Genomic DNA, 20,455 nt, shown 5'->3' on the forward strand with positions numbered 1-20,455 from the left:
ATTCTAACTGAGACTTACTGAAGCTATTGTTATTCAATATTCATAACAACATAAGCTTTAGAAACAGAAACCACGAGAGAAGAGAGAACATCTAGAAGCCAACGCTAGTTCTCGCCTATGCCCTCTCTCTCTCTCTTATTTGTTGTATTAATTTTTTTTAATTGTAATATTTCTAATTAATTAAATTAAATTATTAAAAATATTTAAATTGATTAGACATTGACCAAATTGACCCAATGGTTGAACCGATAACCCGGTGACCCGGCAACTTGGACAATTCAAATGTCCGTTCCAGTTCTGTAACATTGCTAATAATTTTATCAATAATTTAATAAAAACACAAATTTATATTATAATTTAAATTCATGAAAATAAAAACATAAATTTATATCATAATTAATAAAAATAATTAAATAATATATTTTTTATATTATCGGACGGGCCAACCCTCAACCTCCGATCCCCGAGTCACAAACCCCTCTCCTTAGATTTTTTTTTATTTTTTTATTTTTTTTAACCACAGTATCGGGGTAATTAACTTCTCTTAAGATTTTTTTTATTTTTAAATTTTTGTGTTTTTCATGCAATGTGATGATTATAATTGTTATCTCAAAATAATAATTAGTAGTAATTATGATGGTGATTTGGTAATTAGCACAAAGCGAAGATGAAATATTTACTAAACTATCTTAATAATAATTATATTATAAAATATGGCCCACAATCATTTCATTCATCTTTTTTAATTATTTACATTATATATTTTATTAAAATATATATTATTTAATAACATCTTAAATATAATTAATAAAATAATTAACTAATATATTTAAAAATTATATTTTAAAATCAATATTTAAAATCATAAAAATATGGTAATAATAATAAATTATTATATTATAATTAATAAAAGTAATTAAATAATATATATATATATATATATATATATATCAATAGTAGTAAATACTGATGGAATTGACTGGAGGAGAATGGGATGAGTGGTGTGTTGTCACCAGAGATATGGTCAAAATCTTGGGACCATGATATGCATATCTACAGCAGCATGCACACATAAGGAAAGCTTGTTACTTAGGATGCGGCTCAAAGGAAGAAGAAAAATAGGTTTAAACAACAAAATTAAAGAAGAAGCTAAATTAATTCTAGCAACGATGACATTTAATACATAATACTCTCACATATACTTGGTCTTGGCACTCTCACCAAGACACAAAACAAACTTATACCAATATAGTACAAAACTAAAAAGGAAAGATAAAGACAAACCATTGCCTAACTGCAGTTTTTCTAATTTGGCTTATAATAGAATTCATTTGTAAACAAAAAATTCCCAACGCTTAACGTTCAAAGATAGCGCCTCAGTTACATGGTTCTATTGGGATTATGTATTACAATTACCATAGCAGTAACTTAGTATGTATACAATGGCAGATATTTACATCAACTTTACTTAAGAGCATATTCGTAATATTCCAGAGTCAATGCAACAACCTTCACTTATGAATTATGATATAACAGTCAATCCACATACCTTGCAAAGTGCATGATATTATTTTTTTAAAAAAATAAATTACTAATTAAATCATAATCATTATTTGAAAATAATTAAACAACCCCGTGGACGTGGTTACCTTGCCACGCTTGTGGGGTTAGAAAACCAAAATAAATAATGATAAATATTTTATTATTATTATTTTTAAAGAATAAATTACTAAATCATAATTATTTTTGAAAATAAATAAATTACCCGCTGGCGTGGTTAGTTAACCACGCGTTTGTGGTTAAAAAACCAAAATAACTAATTTAGTAATTTTTTTTAAAGAATAAATTACTAAATAAAAATTAGTTTTGAAAATAATAAAAAAAAACCCGTGGATGTGGTTATTTAACCACGCTTGCGGGAATAGGAAACCAAAAATAAATAATAATAAATCTTTTATTATTATTTTTTAAAAGAATAAATTGCTACATCATAATTATTTTTGAAAATAAATAAATAAGCCTGCTTAGGTGGTTAGTTAACCACGCTTATGGGGTTAAAAATAATAATAAAATTTCTAGTATTATTTTTTTAAAGATTAATAAATGCCGGGATCTTTTAAAAAGCAAAAATCAGTTTGAAAATTAAATGGTTCCTCTCTTAAGAAAAGATTCCAATAGAAAAACTTACGTAATTACAACATAGAAATTACAAAACAAGGATAAACTCTGAAGAATACGCTTTGCGCCTGGTATAGGATGGATTCCCATTTTGAAGTAACTAGTTTCAAAGAATTCATGAACACAAATATTAGCTGCCAGAGCAAAAGCACAATTTTTGATGTATTATCATTTAAGAAGAGAAACAAAAACACACAACATCAAATTAATGTTCAATGGGCTTCATTAGAAATTTCTAACAAGGGGCAGCTGGTGGTACCTTCAGCTGGAGAACAATTCCAAATCTGTTCATCAATATTCAAACACATCAGTAAGTATAAATTTGTATGATGCATCCAGTTAAAAAGACCAAATGAAGTGCACAATACATAAATCGATGTTTAAAGACATTGCAATGAGATACCTTATAGAACTCGTAGACAAAATAGTCTGCTAATGAGTGATTCAAAGAGTAGCGATCCGCGATGAATTTGTTCACAGCTGGAAGAAAGCTCCCAAGAACTAGTTTTCAAATAAGCAGCAAAAAAAGATAATCAACAATCATAACACAATAAATGATCGTCAAAACAAGCAGTAAGTAAAGAAAATATGAATGAAACTATATAAGCAATTAATGAGGGATTGGAAATGCTACCTTCATCAACATCAACAGCAATAACTATTTCTTCAGTCAATAAGTGTTCTGAGAATACAAGAGGGCTTCTTGCACTATGCCCATTCACCAATTTCAGACTACCATTGGGCTCATGAGCCAACTGAGGCAATGGAGCCATTGTGTGAGTTTTTCCTACATCATCAATCTTCCTTCCAACATGATCCATACCATACTGCAGCATTTCAAGCTCATGGCAATGGCACCTTTGGAACCAGCCCAGAAATTAAGCAGTGGCAGTAACAAGACAAGACAGTTTATGAACTCTATATCCTTCATTAGCCTCACTAAAGTGTTTGAATCCATAGAAACCATTTGAGAACACAATTGTATTCAAAGCCGTAAAATCAAATCACCAACAATTACTCTACTCACTGCTTCAACAACACAATGTTCATATTCCACCAATCTGACAGAAATCAATCAAATTTCAACACTCGAAGAGAAGAAAAAAAGAAAAAAAGCCAACTTTTAGGAAACCATGAGAATCAACAAATGAAAATCCCTTTCAGCGTCCCTCAAAAACCCATCTTTTCATTCAAACACAAGAAACAAAACACGCAAAATAAAGTGTGCCGATGGGATTTAACCCTCCAAATTCCTTAATGCTGGACACATGTCTCAATGTTCATTTGTGCCCATGCACTCATTAAAATGTTCAAGATGACATCTATATTTAGCCTTTTTTTTTTTTCTCGTTCATTTTGGCGCTTAAACTTTCAAAATGATCAATATGTTTTTTTTTTTTTAAATGTTCAATATGTTGAACACTTGACATAATGACCTAGAACATGCTATTATCTTCTCCACTTCCTTCAACCATACCAAGCAACATCTGATTTTGCGGCATTAGAATCTTACAAGCTGTTTTCAAAACTACAATAATATTTTGAACTGAAAAACGTGGATAAAATAATCATATGTTGTCAAGTGACCACCATATTAAACACTTTGAAAGTAAAGGACAAAAATAAACATTGAGGCAAAGTACAAAACCAAAAGGCACTAAAGCTGACTGATGAAAGTAAATAAATGTCAACATCACCAACCATAAACATTAAACACTACAACGATAATGTCAACATCACCAACCATAAACATTAAGACGCTACAAAGACAAGGTAATAGTTTCTTTTACTAAAGTTTCACGACTAGCGAAATAGACAATCAAAGGAACATAATATTTTAAAACATGAATCCATATGTCTTCAGAAGATGTTCCCCTTTTCTCCATCTTTTACACTAAGGATTCATCTTCAGAAGATGAATCCATATGTCCAAAGTCTTCATCCTCATCAGAAGATGAATCTATATGTCCAAAGTCTTCATCCTCATCAGGAGGGATAGAGCCAGCGCACCAGGCTTTCATCTCCTCACCTGTTTGGTCGGCAAACTTGTTTATGCCAAGCGTATACATGTGATTCCCGGCATTAAAGTACTCAATGTACGCAACCTTAGCCTTAAATATCTCGAAGCGAAGCTGCTTCTCAGAGGCATCTTTGTAGTGCCGACCATGCTCAACAATCCACCTCTCAAATCTATCGGCCATAGATTTCTGATCATTCACCGCACGATATACATTACACGTATACATATATATATATATACACCTACTTATTTATTCTTTATCATGTCTTAATGTGCCGTGCATGCAAGCTTGGATATACACGGTTATTTCACCAATTCACTACATGAGATACATTAAACCTAATACTTTTTGAACTTATTATGCACTTAAAAAGACACTTGGGTCGCTGGAGAAACAACCATTAAAAATATTTTTGTTCTGTTTATCTTAGGGAAAATCCATAGTCTAGTAATTAAATCGGGGAAAACGCCCTCAAGCGCATACATCTGCCTAGAACTCACAAAAATCCCAACAAAAACACAACCTCATGATATAAAAAATTATCTTTTCAAGAAACCCTAAAAAAAGTCAAAAGATACCTCAATGTGCAGAAACCAAAACGAATTTAGCAAACCATTCACACATCAAGATGATAAAGAAAGCCTACAAAAATTATTAAAACTATGGAAAAAGAATCGGAGGGATAGCTGACAGTGAGAGGCAGTGGTGGTGTCAGCACCCTCGTTTTGCAGAGATGAGGACAGATCTGTGATCGAAGATGCATCATTATCCCGCTGGATCTTCGCCTCGAAGTCTCCAGTCGAGACATGAGATGCCTCTCGGCACCGACCAAAGGGCCGTGAACACCCCACGGCTCTCACCAACGCCAACATCGGAGAATCTAATCCACCAGTACTAGGGGAGTCATCGGAGAGACAAACCCTAACCTAAACACGAACAAAAACAAAACAAAGAGCGGGGCGGAAGATGAGATCATTTACCTTTCTGCCCTTTAGTATTTATTAGTATATATAATCTATATCATTCCTAATTAAGGATCTAATTAAGTTAAGATTTTTTATTATCCCTGGTAGGACAAGAAAGAAAAAATAAGTATTATAGTATAATAACAAGGATACTCCATCTAGTATTTAGAAAGAGGGCTACTTTTGAAATTAAAGTTCGGTCTACCCAAGGGACTAGATAAAGGAGTTTAATCCAAAAGCAGTTGAAGACTTTTGGATATATATTATATTATATTAGGTAAATCTCTGGGTGTTAGTGACCAGCCAGTGCTGGACCTCGTTAAGGTGTTAAAAGCAACCAATGAAATGTTAGATTGTTTTTTATCCAATGGATGTTAAGATGGTGTCTGATGGGTTGTATTAGTATATTATAAAGTCTAATAAAAGTCCTTCATTTTTATTGGCCCAGTGAAACCTTTGTCTCTTCTTTATTACTTTGACTGCATTGACTCAGTGGAGAGAACCCCAGGCATTTCATCAAACACCTGGGTTTTTACTGCGATTTTCGTCGAACACCTGAAATCGCTCTTGATCTCGAGTCCGTTGCTCATCATTAAAACCTCTATCGCCTGATCGGAGATGGAAGTTCATATGTGAGCCAATAGAAAAGGATGTGCGCCTGCTGTCCAAGAAGATCCCTATAACAAAATATCTTAATCTTCAGGTTTAAGCTCTCTCTCCCCTAATGCTTACTTTGGAGTGGTATGATTTCTCATGTATTGTTTTATTGATTTAAGGATATGATACTTTCAGCATTCAGTTGTTCATTAATATTTAGCATCGAGTATTGCAACGTGTAATTGTTATATAATGCTAGGTACTTAAAGAATTAGAAATGTTGAAATTTTTGAGTGAATCAAACATATTCTAAGCTCATTTTTCCAAGTATGTTTAAACTAGATATGAATTGGAATACTGAGTTCGCATGAAATGCATTGTAAACATCGAGTTAATAGATAGGAAGTTCAAAGTGAACCAAAAGAAAGTTGTACCTTTTTTGATCCCTTCTGATATGATAAAGTAATTTAAAGAAAATTACATAATGAAAGCCAATAGGCTGAAGTTAGATGCCAGTGCATATTTCACTTCTTATTACAATCATCGTCTCCTTCAAGATTGCTCTCCCTCCCTCTCTAAACTTATATATGTGAGGGATTTATTTATTACCAAGGTCTTCAGTATTACTTATTGTTAAAAATGAATTTGCAAGTATCAAAAGTGGGGAAAAAAAACTACATGCTATAATGTTTTTTCATTTATATCTATTGTGCATGTATCAAACTGTATGCTTTAAACAATGAACAACCAAATTACTCGTAAATGATGTACATATGTTTGTGATGCTGCAGGTCGGCATAGGGCATAATTTCCATCACAATTTGACCGGATGGCAATGGAAGATTTCAACTTGTTTGGGTGGTGATGGTATTTCCCAGTTTAGAAACAAAACATCGGTCAGTTTATTTCCAGGATTAGACTTGAGGATCGCTTACAGGGCGGAGTACATCCTTCCTGAAATTCATGGGTAAGTTCAGTTTTTAGCTTCCAAATTGTTGTCTTCACCTTTTTGAATATCAATTATGAAAGAATAAATACATTTGAGGTTTTCTTTTCTTCGCTAATGTGTGAAAGTATCTGCTGCTGACAGGGCTGTTGGGACCGGGGAACCGATCTTTAATATGAACTATGGAAAGTTGCATGCATCTATAGACAGATTTGAGGCAATTATAACTCATGGAAGCTGATCTGTTAAAACAAGTGAAAAAATGATCTTGACTTGTTCTTCGTGTTTTGGTTTCAAGAAATAATTTTTTTGTTCTGCTATTTTTGATGATTTTGTGAAATTATGATGTCGGAGATCGAAAAAAAAAATGTTTGAACAAGAACAGTTCATACATGTATAGATTATGTTCAGTTTCACATGTTAATCTTGAAACTGTTCTTTGCCAAAGCTTAATGACTTAGTTGATGTAAATGCTCAGCTTTTTAATATTCTCTCATGGATATTTTATGTTTTATTTTTAATCTGAGAAAGTTAACTCATTAATGTTGAGGTCTTTTTTTTTTTTTTAAATGTTGCCAAGAATGACATTTTTCGTCTGACTGAATGTTGCTGGGAGGTGTAAAGGTTGAAATTATGTTTGAACATATATCTTACAAATACATTATCTAGTTCTTTTAGATAATTAATATTAATATTTTAAACTTAGATAATTATTTTAAAAAAATATATATATTTTTGTAGGTTAATAAAGATTAAAAAAAACAGGGAGCATTGACCAAATAGTGCGAGATTGGAGGAACCTGTAGAGATCAGACGAAGAAAATAAATAAATCATAATTTATTGAAAATGTAATAAAACATGAACAACAAAATCCTACTGACAAGCACGAGACAAAGAACTAGATAAAGTCACAAACTAAAAAATAAAACATTTACCACAAATTGAAACAAAAAAAAAAAAACTAAAACAAGTACAAAAACACAACAAAATAATGGAAGGAAGTTGGCACAATGCACAACAAATCAAGAAACACCGAAACAGTGAAGGCTTAATCATTAGCAGAGGATCTTTTGAAATAGATACTAATGGGCCAGCTTAGTTGAGACAATGTTTAATCTATCGGCAAAATAGCTTCTTATAAGCTTGTTTTTTAGTCTCCCATGTTGCATTAATCTAAGCAGTTAGTATGTGATTTATTTTGTAAAATTTTGTACAAAAGAAAATATGATTATTTTGGTTTTATCTTCCCGTGTTAGCTTCATCTATTTTCAATTATTAATTCCACTGTTATTTTTTAATTAATTAATTAAAAAAAAATTCCCCAAATTGCAAAAGGGATAATTCAACCCGTTTCCCTCCATTTAAAAAAATGTGGACAGATTGAAGAGCGTGGGTGAAGGAGCTATATAACAGTTCACCAGTTTTTGTTGTTATAAGAGAAAAAAAAAAACTCGAGATGTGCAGAGTTGGTTATCCTTCCAACCAAATATTTTAAGTTATTTCATTCATTTATTTATATAAAATTTAATTTATTAAAAAAATATTTATTAATGAATTTATAAAAAAATAATGGAAGAAAAATAAAAAAAATAATTTTATGTTATTTACTTTTTATTAATATTTATTAAATAAAAAAATATGGTCCGTTTATCTAAAATTTTTCTCTCAAATTAATTAAAAGACTCATTAAACAAGTAGTCTAACTCAAGGATCAAAGCTAGTAATTTTATTTATTTTTTATTATAAGGTAGATAAATCATCTTCTTTATCATAATATTTTGAAAATAATAATAAATAAATATAACATTTTATTAAAAATAAATAAATAACAAGCCCAACTCCTAAAAAAACAAGGACTCAGAGAAAAAAAAACATTTAAAAAAAGGCCGAGAAAGAGAAAAACTCAAAAATAAAACATTCTCCTAAAATAGGTAGAATAGAGTTAGAGGAAGGCATAGGCCGGTTAAATGGGCCCACCGAGTTCACCAGTAATTGGCTCAACCAAAGTGTTGTTTCGGCAAGCCGGATTAGCCCGCCTACTATAGTGTGGACCAATTATAAATTTTCGGCCTGATCTGCTGGGTCGACTAACTCGACAGATTTAACCAGATCGATTTCTGGACGGATCAGACCCAATGTCGCCCCATGCCTCCCTCTTGGTAGAGATGACCAAAACACCCTACTGAGTTTGTGAGTCATACTTTGGAATACAGACAAGCCATGTTCGTGGTTCCTCACCTGAGTTTCAACTCTCAACAATTTCATCCATCATGGTTTCTTTGTATAGTACAACCCACAATTACTGATGATACTTTGTTTGAGATTGGACCTCTTTGTGACACCATAACCAGCTTTATGATAATGTATCTAGTTCTGCACTCATTCATCCAGCTAAGAAGTATATTTAAAATTTTCAAACATGCCCATGATACGTGATTTATTTATATTTATTATTAAAAAAAAATTTAATGGTTTTTTATTTTTTTTTATTTTTTTATTTTTATTATCCAGTTTTAGAAAGTTACAATTTGATATTTCACATTTAGTTTTTATTACAATTTGCTCATCTGAGAATACACGGTTAACATGAGTTAACATACTATGTGACATATCATTTGTTTAGAGCTAATATTTGAGTTGGCATATACCATGTGTAATTGTTATTAACGACGTATGTTCGAATGATCAAATTATAATAAAAATTAAAAATAGGAGATCAAATTGTAACTTTCTAAAATTGGGTGTCTGAAATAGAAATACATAAAAAGGTTAGGGTCATTTAGATTCTGAAATAGAAATACATAAAAAGGTTAGGGTCATTTAGATTGTTTAATATATATATATATATATTAAATGACAATATTATATAATTTATCCATCATGTATTTAGTGGCTTCACAATCTCATATTTAAACAAAATTCAACCCATAAATTAAAATATTATGTAAAAAAACTATTGAAGTGTGTTTTGTATTTCCAAATGTTTTCCCCTTAATTTTATTTACTTTTACTTTGTTTCCAAACCCAATTAATCTTATAAAATATAAAATTGAATAGAGCATGGTCACAGTAAAAAATATAAAAAATACACAAATATTATGTGAAAAACCTCCTAAATAATTAGAATAAAATTATAAAAAATATTGAAGAATTTACTAAGTGAAAAAATTTTAGAAGCTATTATTTTCTTAATAATAATGTGAAAATCAGCACTCTTTTTTATATTGAAAGAACATATTAGGAGTTATTAATTTTTTAATAATAATAAAAAATTAGTACTCTCTTTTATACTAGAAGAACATATTAACTCTAAAAAATATTTTTCTCACTCCTCCCACTCATTTGTTCTCTTTCTAGTTTTCTCACTCCCGCTCTTTTATTTTGTCTCAACTGTAATGAATAAGAGCTTCATCTCTCACTTATTAAAGCTTTATTTTTATTGGCTTTTAAACCAAATGTTTTTTTTTAGTTTGGTTTGGTAGGACTTCTGAAAAATAAATATTTTTCAAAGTAAGTTAAATGATTCTATGAATTTCATATTTAAATATATTAATGTAAAGATGTTCTTATATTTGTGATGTTGTTTGAATGTGCATTGATAAAAGGACTTTTTCAATAGCAAATTATTAAAATTAGCATTCATTAAATTATAATAATATCTCAATTATTATGCATTTATCACATAGAAGCATGGCCATGAGAGAACGGAAAAAAAAGGCATCTTGGAGGCAAAGAAAACTAGATGGAGATGTAAAAAACTTGGAGAAAAATTTTAAAAACTTAAATCATTTCTTTATTCATAAGAGTAGTTAAGTTTATGTAATCTCAAAAAAAGCTTTTGCAAAGTTTTTTTTAAAAAACGTCAGATGACCAGTTTCTGAAAAAAATAATATTTAATTTTTTTTTAGCTCCTTCTTCGAAAAAGTTAATCCAAATAGAAAAAAGTGTTTCTGGCTCCTCAAAAAGGAAATTCAAACCGGCCCAAAAAAAAAAATTAAATGAAAAGTACTTTTCACTGACCATAGCCCCACCATTGACTTGGTAATACGGATGCGCGTTGAATTGTGAGCCATGATTTTGAGAGCTCGTGAGTTGGAAAATAATACTTATGATATTAAGGTCTAAATATATTTATTTTTTTAAAAAATTATTTATAAAGTGATTGTAAAATATGTATCTAAAGTATGGATTGTTATGCATAGTATAAACACAATTTTTATTTGATTGGCAAGTGGCAACATAGTACTATGTGGTTGGAAAGTAACATTATTATGTCTTCTTAGCTCATAACCTTATATTATCAATTTTATTTAATCAAATACCGTAAACTAATATATGCCAATATATATATATATAAAAAAATTCATAACATTTTGGTGTAAATATAAAAATTATTCAATAATAAATATTTTCTATTATTTTTTTAAAAAGGTACATTTTTAATTTTTAAATATTTTCTTTTTATTAATATTAATAATTCAAACTTAATTATTTAAATAAATATAATTTTTCTCAAGAACTTAATATTTGGGAAAAAATATCAAATGTTTTTTTATCGCCCACCAAAGATTTCAATGGAAAGAATTAAAAAATAAAATAAAATTTTATGCTTTGTGATTTTATTAGATTTAAATGGTATAATGGGAAAACAATTTAAAATATTTTTATTTTAATTTAAAAAATAATAATTTTTATTTATATTAATGATTTTAAAATATTTATCATGTCATTATATTTTAATTTTACTTTTAGAAAAGGCTGAGATGGAACCGGGGAGGGCATATATATATATATATATATATATATATCAAAATAATAGTTTTTTAAATGTTTAAAGATTTATGTACACTTTTTAAAATAATATCAATAGTTGATCGATTGGCTTTTGATATGACAACTTTTAAATATAATTTTAAAAAAAATTCATGAAATCACAAGAAAATTTGCTAGGAAAAAACAATAAAATATTTGCCATGTCAACATATTTTAATTTTAACTTTCAAATATGCTAAGGTGGCACCAGAGGAGGGCATCGATTTTTTTTTCTTTCAAAATAACAGTTTTTTTTAACTATTTTAATTTAAATATAATTTTAAATAAAATCATGAAATTAAAAAGAAAATTTGCAATAAAAAAACACGCCTGAGGAGTGAGGAGGGCATAGATAAATTTTTTTCTTTTCAAAATAACAGTTTTTAAAATATTTAAAAATACATATTTTAAATTTTAAAAACTGTATAACTCTATGGCAGATTAGCTTTTGATATAGCAACTTTTAAATTAATTTTTTTTTTAAATCACGAAAATGACAAGAAAATTTGAAAAAAAGATAAAACGCACATTTGTGTCCATCTTGCCTCATATTGCCTTGTCATTAATTTTCATTTTTTTTTAATTTTAAGGATGTCATTGTAAATATTATTTTAAAATATAAGGTCGTCTTTTGAAATTTCTAACAGAAAAACCGCACATTAGCTTCCCATGCAACTTAAGAAACCTCTTAATATTTTCCTGGATTCAAGAAGATTGAAGAATACTATGGACTGTGGCGGAACCAAGGGGGGCGAGAGGGGGCTTCAGCCCCCCCTCGGCTCCGGTGAGGTTGCTTTCCGACAGCCATGAAGTTAGGGTTTTTATTTATATAATATTGTTATATAATATTTTGTTTGTAACTAATTGTCATATGATGTTAATGTGATTGAGTGGTTAGTGGGAGTTTGGTTATTAGATCCCACCCGGTTCAAATCCCATGGGTTGCAATGTTGAGTTTTTATACTTTCATTAAAAACAAGTTTTTTTATTTTCAAAAAATTGCTGAAATTTAAAATTTAACAAAAAAATTAAATTGATAATGAGACATTGAAATTTCATTTATTAATATTATTTATAAATTTTAATTAAAATTTATAAATAATATTAATAATAATAAATTAATAATTAAAAAGATTAAGTTGATAATGGGTTGCAATGTTAGGTTTTTGATACTTTTACTAACTAAAAATAAGTTTTTTATATTTTCAAAAAGTTGCTAAAATTTAAAATTTTAATAAATTTAAAGAAAAAATTAAATTGATAATGAGGCATTGAAATTTTTAATAAAAAATTATGAATAATATTAATAAAATTTATAAAAATAATTTAATGATTTTAAAGAAATTAAATTGATAATGTGTTGAAGTGTTAAGTTTTTTATACTTTTACTGATTAATAAGTTTTCTTATTTTCAAAAAGTTACTGAAATTTTCAATTTTATAAAAATTTAAGACAAAAATTAAGTTGATAATGTGGCATTCAAACTTCAAATTTTCAATAAAAGTTTATGAATAATATTAATAAAATTTATAAAAATAATTTATTAATTTTAAAAAATTAAGTTGATAATGTGGCATGGCAAGTATAAATTAGTTGTTCTGATATAATATTATACGTGTTAGAGTAAATGAATGATTGTTTAGTTGTCTAGTTAAATATAGTTTTTTTTTTTTTAAGTCAGATACACCATGACAACGATAACAGTTCAAATTATAGTTAATGTTTTTTTTCACTTTATGTATATTCAAATTGTAGTAATATTATTGAACTATTTTTACATAATAAATTATATTATCTTCATTCAATTTAAATGATAATCTTCAATTTTTTAGAGCTAAACTAACAGAAAATTAGCATAAATAAAGTTGAAAAACAAAATAATAATTTACGACGCGCTTTTTCTTCCTTCATTTTTTAAGCATTACCAATCCATTGGACCTTGAATCTACTCAATCAAAGAAATCACACAATTAACAAATAATATATATTTAATAATTGATTTATTAATGAAACTTGAGCTTCTTATTTATAAATTGTAATATTAAAAATAAGATAAAATATAATATTTATCATTATCAATTTTATAATTTGATAAATAAACAACTTTAATTTATCATCAGAAGAATTACCTTACATTTATATTTTTAAAAAGTTATTTAAAAAATATTAATTTAAAAAATATTAATATAAAAAATTGACTTATAAATGAAAACATAAATTGGAAATAAATAAAAGACCTAAATTCATTATGAGATGAATTATAGACAAAATCTCTAATATTTGAATGAAGATAAGATAGGATATTTATTATTATTAATTTTTATAATGTATGATACCTATTTTTTTATTTTTAAAAAGTTGTTTTTAAAAAAATATTAATCTAATATGAGATATGATATATTTTTATAATTTGATAAATAAAAATATTTTTAATTTATCGGTACCTCTTTGTATTTTTAAAAGTTTAACAATAGGATAATTTAATATAATATACTATATTATAAATATTTAATGGTTGATATTATTCTAATTGTTAGTATAAATTATTCTTAATTTTTATTTTTATTTTTCAAAGTTACAATTTTATTTCACTTTGAAGTTATCCATCAATAGGTTATTCATACTTCTTAATTAAAAAAAATTAATTTAAACAAATTTTAAAATAATTTCATATATTTGGAATATATGGTACATATGAGTAACACAATAAATTTTAGAAGAATACAATAGAATAAGATGCTTTGATAGGGGAAAACAAACTTATTTAATAATATTTGGTTATATATGTGGTATTAGTGACTTTTTTTTTTCTTCGCCTTTGTCGTCTTTTTCTGATTAATATAGTTATGAACTCCTTTTCTTTTCCAGTATAATTCAATCTTCTGAATTTGTTGTTTTTATGAATTATAAACTCAGTCCGGCTCAAACCTGGGCTGGTCCGGCCTATCATCTATTCACATGTTATTACAATGACGTTGTTAGCAAGTACATGTGAATTTGTTGTTTATCTTTCTTTTTTAGTTTTGTACTATATTGGTATAAGTTTGTTTTGTGTCTTGGTGAGAGTGCCAAGACCAAGTACATGTGACAGTATTATGTATTAAATGTCCTGGTTGCTAGAATTAATTTAGCTTCTTTTTTTGTTGTTTAAACCTATTCTTCTTCTTCTTTTGAGCCGCATCCTAAGTAACAAGCTTTTCTTATGTGTGCATGCTGCTGTAGATATGCATCATGGTCCCAAGATATTGACCATATCCAGTGGCGGAGCCAAGGGGGGGCGAGCAGGGGCTTCAGCCCCCCATTGGCTCCGGTAAGGTTGCTTTCCGGCAGCCATGAAGTTAGGGTTTTTATTTATATAATATTGTTATATAATATTTTGTTTGTAATTAATTGTCATATGATGTCAATGTGCTTGAGTGGTTAGTGGGAGTTTGGTGATTAGATCCCACCTTGGTTCAAATCCCATGGGTTGCATTGTTGAGTTTTTATACTTTCATTAAAAACAAGTTTTTTTATTTTCAAAAAATTGCTGAAATTTAAAATTTTAAAAAAATTTAACAAAAAAATTTAACAAAAAAATTAAATTGATAATGAGACATTGAAATTTCATTTATTAATATTATTTATAAATTTTAATTAAAATTTATAAATAATATTAATAAAATTAATAATAATAAATTAATAATTAAAAAAATTAAGTTGATAATGGGTTGCAATGTTAGGTTTTTGACACTTTTACTAACTAAAAATAAGTTTTTTATATTTTCAAAAAGTTGCTAAAATTTAAAATTTTAATAAATTTAAAGAAAAAATTAAATTGATAATGAGGCATTGAAATTTTTAATAAAAATTTATGAATAATATTAATAAAATTTATAAAAATAATTTAATGATTTTAAAGAAATTAAATTGATAATGTGTTGAAGTGTTAAGTTTTTTATACTTTTACTGATTAACATGTTTTCTTATTTTCAAAAAGTTACTGAAATTTTAAATTTTATAAAAATTTAAGACAAAAATTAAGTTGATAATGTGGCATTCAAACTTCAAATTTTCAATAAAAGTTTATGAATAATATTAATAAAACTTATTTTCAAAAAGTTACTGAAATTTTAAATTTTATAAAAATTTAAGACAAAAATTAAGTTGATAATGTGGCATTCAAACTTCAAATTTTCAATAAAAGTTTATGAATAATATTAATAAAATTTATAAAAACAATTTATTAATTTTTAAAAATTAAGTTGATAATGTGGCATGGCAAGTATAAATTAGTTGTTCTAATATAATAATATACATGTTAAAGTAAATGAATGATTGTTTAGTTGTCTAGTTAAATATAGTTATTTTTTTTAGTCAGATACACCATGACAACGATAACAGTTCAAATTATAGTTAATGTTTTTTTCATTATATGTATATTCAAATTGTAGTAATGTTATTGAACTATTTTACTGTAGATAATTATTTTATTTGATAATTTTTTTACACTCTAGCTTTAGCCCCCCTACCGGTAAGTTCTGGTTCCACCACTGACCATATCTCTCGTGACAACACACCACTCATCCCATTCTCCCGTCAACTCCATCAGTATTTACCACTAGTGATATATATATTATTTAATTACTTTTATTAATTATAATATAATAATTTATTATTATTACCATATTTTTATGATTTTAAATATTGATTTTAAAATATAATTTTTAAATATATTAGTTAATTATTTATTAATTATATTTAAGATGTTATTAAATAAATATATTTTAATAAAATATATAATGTAAATAATTAAAAAGATGATTGAAATAATTGTGGGCCATATAATTGTTATTGAAGATAGTTTAGTAAATATTTCTTCTTCGCTTTGTGCTAATTACCAAATCACCATAATAATTACTACTAATTATTTAATACTTTATTTAAAAGTTAAATTGCACATCACCATAATTAATATAATTTTATTTTGAGATAACAATTATAATCATCACATTGTATGAAAACACACATAAAAATTAAAAATTAAAAAAAAAAATCTTAAGGGAGGTTAATTACCCCGGTACGGTGGTTAAAAAAATAAAAAAATCTAGGGAGAGGGGTTTGTGACCCGGGGATTGGAGGTTGAGGGTTGGCCCATCTGATAATATAAAAAATATATTATTTAATTATTTTTATTAATTATGATATAAATTTATGTTTTTATTTTCATGAATTTAAATTATAATATAAATTTGTGTTTTTATTAAATTATTGATAAAATTATTATCAACGTTACAGAACCGGATCGGATATTGAATTGTTCAAGTTGTCGGGTCACCAGGTTATCGGTTCAACCAGTGGGTCAATTTGGTCAATGTCTAATCAATTTAAATATTTTAAATAATTTAATATAATTAATTAGAAAATTATATTACAATTTAAAAAAAATTAAGACAACAAATAAGAGAGAGAGAGAGAGAGGGCACAGGCGAGAACTATGATTATTGAATAACAACGACTTTCGATGAAGTCTCGCTAGAATAAAACATGACGCTTTGGAAGGACACTAAAAATCCCATAAAAAAATGATACAAAGTCCATAAGAAATGTTGTTTGCAAGGACACAAAGTGACACAAAGTCCCAAAAAATGACACAAAGTCCCATAAAAAAAATGTTTGGAAGGACACAAAGTGACACAAAGTCCCAAAAAAAATGACCTAAAAAGTTCCCATAAGAAATGATGTTTAGTAAGGACACAGAGTGACTAAAGTCCCCAAAAATGATACTGATTGGAAGGACACAAAGTGACACAAAGTCCCAAAAAAATGACACAAAGTCCCATAAAAAATGATGTTTGGAAGGACACAAAGTGACACAAAGTCCCAAAAAAATGACACAAAGTCCCATAAAAATGATGTTTCTGCAGGACACAAAGTGACACTAAAATCCCCAAAAATGACACAAAGTCCCATAAAAAATGATGTTTGCAAGGACACAAAGTGACACAAAGTTCCATAAGAAATTATGTTTGGAAGTGACACAAAGTCTCAAAGAAATGACACAAAGTCTCATATAAATTGATGTTCGGAAGGACACAAAGTGACACAAAGTCCCATAAAAAATGATGTTTGCAAGGACACAGTGACACAAAGTCCCAAAAAAATGACACAAAGTCCCATAAAAAATGATGTCCGCGCGATTAATTATTAATTTTCAAAAATAACTATGATTTTTTTTATTTTCAAAAAATGACACCAATGCAGAGGGAAGTGGAGACCTCTTAATACCCAGCAGTGTGTTGATCTGAGAAGCACATCAACATACCCAGCAGTGTGTTGATCTGAGCAGCACATCAACTCCGGAGGGGTGACAGTTTCCAAGATGATGAAAAACTCCGGAGTAGAGTGTTTGGAGGACTTTGTTTTCGGCTTTTTGTCTCAGATGCTTATTATAGTAACAATGGAAGACAGGAGCTTGCATCAATGCAGCCTTAAATGTCCAAAGAAGATGTTCACTTTGATTCTCACTTCTCAGCTTCATTTAGTGTTTGATAGCGTGCAAGTGATCACCGGCGACACTGACAGGGGAAGAGGTACGCAGGTTTCTTCTCTTTGTTTTCTTGTGGATTGCTATCTGTCTCTATTTCTGTTCTTGCATTTTCCTTAAATTTCCAGTGATTGAAACTGAAAAGTTGTGATTTTTCTTAGTTTTAGATTCAATGGCATGTTAGGATGTCGGTAGGATTTGCGACCCAGTTTATACAGTTTTCCAAGTTAGTTTTATTGGCTCTTGATAAATCATTCTCTTCCTTCTTCTTCTTCTTTCTGTTTTACTTTTATTGCAACCGACAAACTCTGAAAAACTTCAGAGTTTTAGATTCAATGCCATGTTAGCTACTGGAATTAATTAAGGCAGGATTTGCGACTGGATTTGTTATATTTTTCCAAGTTCGTTTTCTTGACTACTCTTGATAATTTTTTGTTTTTTGTTTTTTTTTTTTTGTTTTGTTTTTGGGTGGGTTAAGAAGAGAAAGCTCAAGTCTTGAAGGAGGGTTTTCATCTTCAGCACTGCACCATACACAAGCATGAGTGGAACTCCGAGGCCCGAGTTCTTCAAGGTTTTTCTTTATGATTCTAGACTTGTAAGTCTATCTTTTCTTTCTTTTTTTCTTTTGTATATTTGGCCTTTGAAGCTTGTCTCAATAGTTTACTTGACACATCCCTTTAAAACTGAATATAAGTTAAATATTATGTGTTTTTTTTTTCTTAGAGAGTGGTTACTGTTGTATGATATTTGGGTTTTTAATTGCATCATCCATCATTGACCATAATGTAGTTCTGAAATTTGATTCAGTTCATCAGTTGTAGACATGGCTGCAGCTTTTAGTGTTATACTGCTAACAGAGGTGGGCACAAATTATTATGCTATTACAGAAACTCCTTGTATTTTTGTATAAGAGAGAAGTTAATGAGGAGGAAACTAAGGTTTTGACTGATACTATAATCACTCTGTTGTTATTGAAGATACTCAGAACATATACTGAGGTATTGGTTTTAAGAGAAATGCTTGATGTATAGAATCAGATAAAATGTACATTTTTAATACGATGAAATGTTAATGAGAAGCATTTTCCTTCTCAAAGGGACAAAACAAAACATCATTTTGGCGAAGTTCCTTTTCTTTATCATTTCATTGTGTTAAAAATATACATTTTATCTAATACTATATATCAAATAGTTTTCTAAAAGCAAATACCTCGAGTATGTGTAAAGAAGATGCTCATGTTTTTGGTTTATATGACAATATGGAAAGAAGTTCTATCTATCTCTTGATATAATTTCTAACTTTGCTGTGGTGTTTTTTTTATTAGCACATTCCACCACATTTGTTGGGCATGTTATCGATGACAACCATGGAAAAGCCATGATATTCTCGGCTGGTGAATTTTGGCACGTAAAAGTTCAAAAAACCGAATAAGGCTTATTCTTCACAGATGGTTGGGAAGAAATTATCAAAGCCCATGGTCTCAGTGAAGGATGCATTCTTTTCTTCTGTTATGAGGGTAACATGGTTTTTACTCTAAAGATCTTTGGTCACAATGCTTGCAGAATCAACAATTTCTGTATTAATAGCAAGGGCTTCAAAAACAGAAAAGCAAATGTGGAATTTAATGTCATCGGTGAAGATTCAAACAGTAATAAGTTTGCGTCTTTCTTTCAAAGTATTTGTTGATGAAAGGAAATTTTAAACATTGATTTGAATTTATTCAGGACTTTGCCGGATTCCATCGGCCAACAACTGTGATGAAACCAATGTTGCTTCTCCATCTGAGCCGCCATCACATCCTTTATTGGGAATTAAATCAGAGGACGAAGCCAGTTGCACTAAGAACATAATTCAGTATGAGAAAAGGATAAACCAAACTAACTTGGTTTACTGCAGAATTGTAAGTATTCGTTTGTGGCTTTTCTGTAATCCTTGTTTTAAGCCATGCTCAGTCCAATCGATTTTAAAACTATGTAATTGACTAGATTACCAATAATGTTGCTCTTGGATAAAACATTACAAAGAAGTGGCATCCAGTTAAAAAGACCAAATGAAGTGCACAATACATGAATCAATGTTTAAAGACATTGCAATGAGATACCTTATAGAACTTGTAGACAAAATAGTCTGCTAATGAGTGATTCAAAGAGTAGCAATCCGCAATGAATTTGTTCACAGCTGGAAGAAAGCTCCCAAGAACTAGTTTTCAAATAAGCAGCAAAAAAAGATAATCAACAATCATAACACAATAAATGATCGTCAAAACAAGCAGTAAGTAAAGAAAATATGAATGAAACTATATAAGCAATTAATGAGGGATTGGAAATGCTACCTTCATCAACATCAACAGCAATAACTATTTTTTTAGTCAATAAGTGTTCTGAGAATACAAGAGGGCTTCTTGCACTA

General features: G+C 28.6%; 2 protein-coding genes and 1 long non-coding RNA gene across 3 annotated transcripts; 2 read left to right on the plus strand and 1 right to left on the minus strand.

The window, feature by feature from the left end:
* Positions 1 to 2,192: 2,192 nt before the first annotated feature.
* Positions 2,193 to 3,102, minus strand: LOC120282150. Its single transcript, XM_039288903.1, has 4 exons — positions 2,813 to 3,102; positions 2,582 to 2,679; positions 2,438 to 2,462; positions 2,193 to 2,278 (listed from the first exon to the last, which is right to left on the minus strand). Exons 1-4 carry the CDS (start codon positions 3,012 to 3,014, stop codon positions 2,193 to 2,195), a joined length of 411 nt encoding a protein of 136 aa, XP_039144837.1. The 5' UTR covers positions 3,015 to 3,102.
* Positions 3,103 to 5,553: 2,451 nt separating this feature from the next.
* LOC120282151 lies at positions 5,554 to 7,164 on the plus strand. The gene is made up of 4 exons (XM_039288904.1): positions 5,554 to 5,557; positions 5,743 to 5,867; positions 6,553 to 6,728; positions 6,852 to 7,164. The coding sequence occupies exons 1-4, from the start codon at positions 5,554 to 5,556 to the stop codon at positions 6,946 to 6,948; spliced, it is 402 nt and encodes a 133-aa protein (XP_039144838.1). The 3' UTR covers positions 6,949 to 7,164.
* A 10,854-nt stretch (positions 7,165 to 18,018) lies between these two features.
* Positions 18,019 to 19,597, plus strand: LOC120282236. Its single transcript, XR_005542915.1, has 3 exons — positions 18,019 to 18,092; positions 18,525 to 18,641; positions 19,371 to 19,597. It is a non-coding gene; the product is annotated as an uncharacterized LOC120282236 (long non-coding RNA).
* Positions 19,598 to 20,455: the final 858 nt, after the last annotated feature.

This window comes from Dioscorea cayenensis, chromosome 18 (genome assembly GCF_009730915.1).
Source record: "Dioscorea cayenensis subsp. rotundata cultivar TDr96_F1 chromosome 18, TDr96_F1_v2_PseudoChromosome.rev07_lg8_w22 25.fasta, whole genome shotgun sequence".
Classification (NCBI taxonomy): Eukaryota; Viridiplantae; Streptophyta; class Magnoliopsida; order Dioscoreales; family Dioscoreaceae; genus Dioscorea; species Dioscorea cayenensis.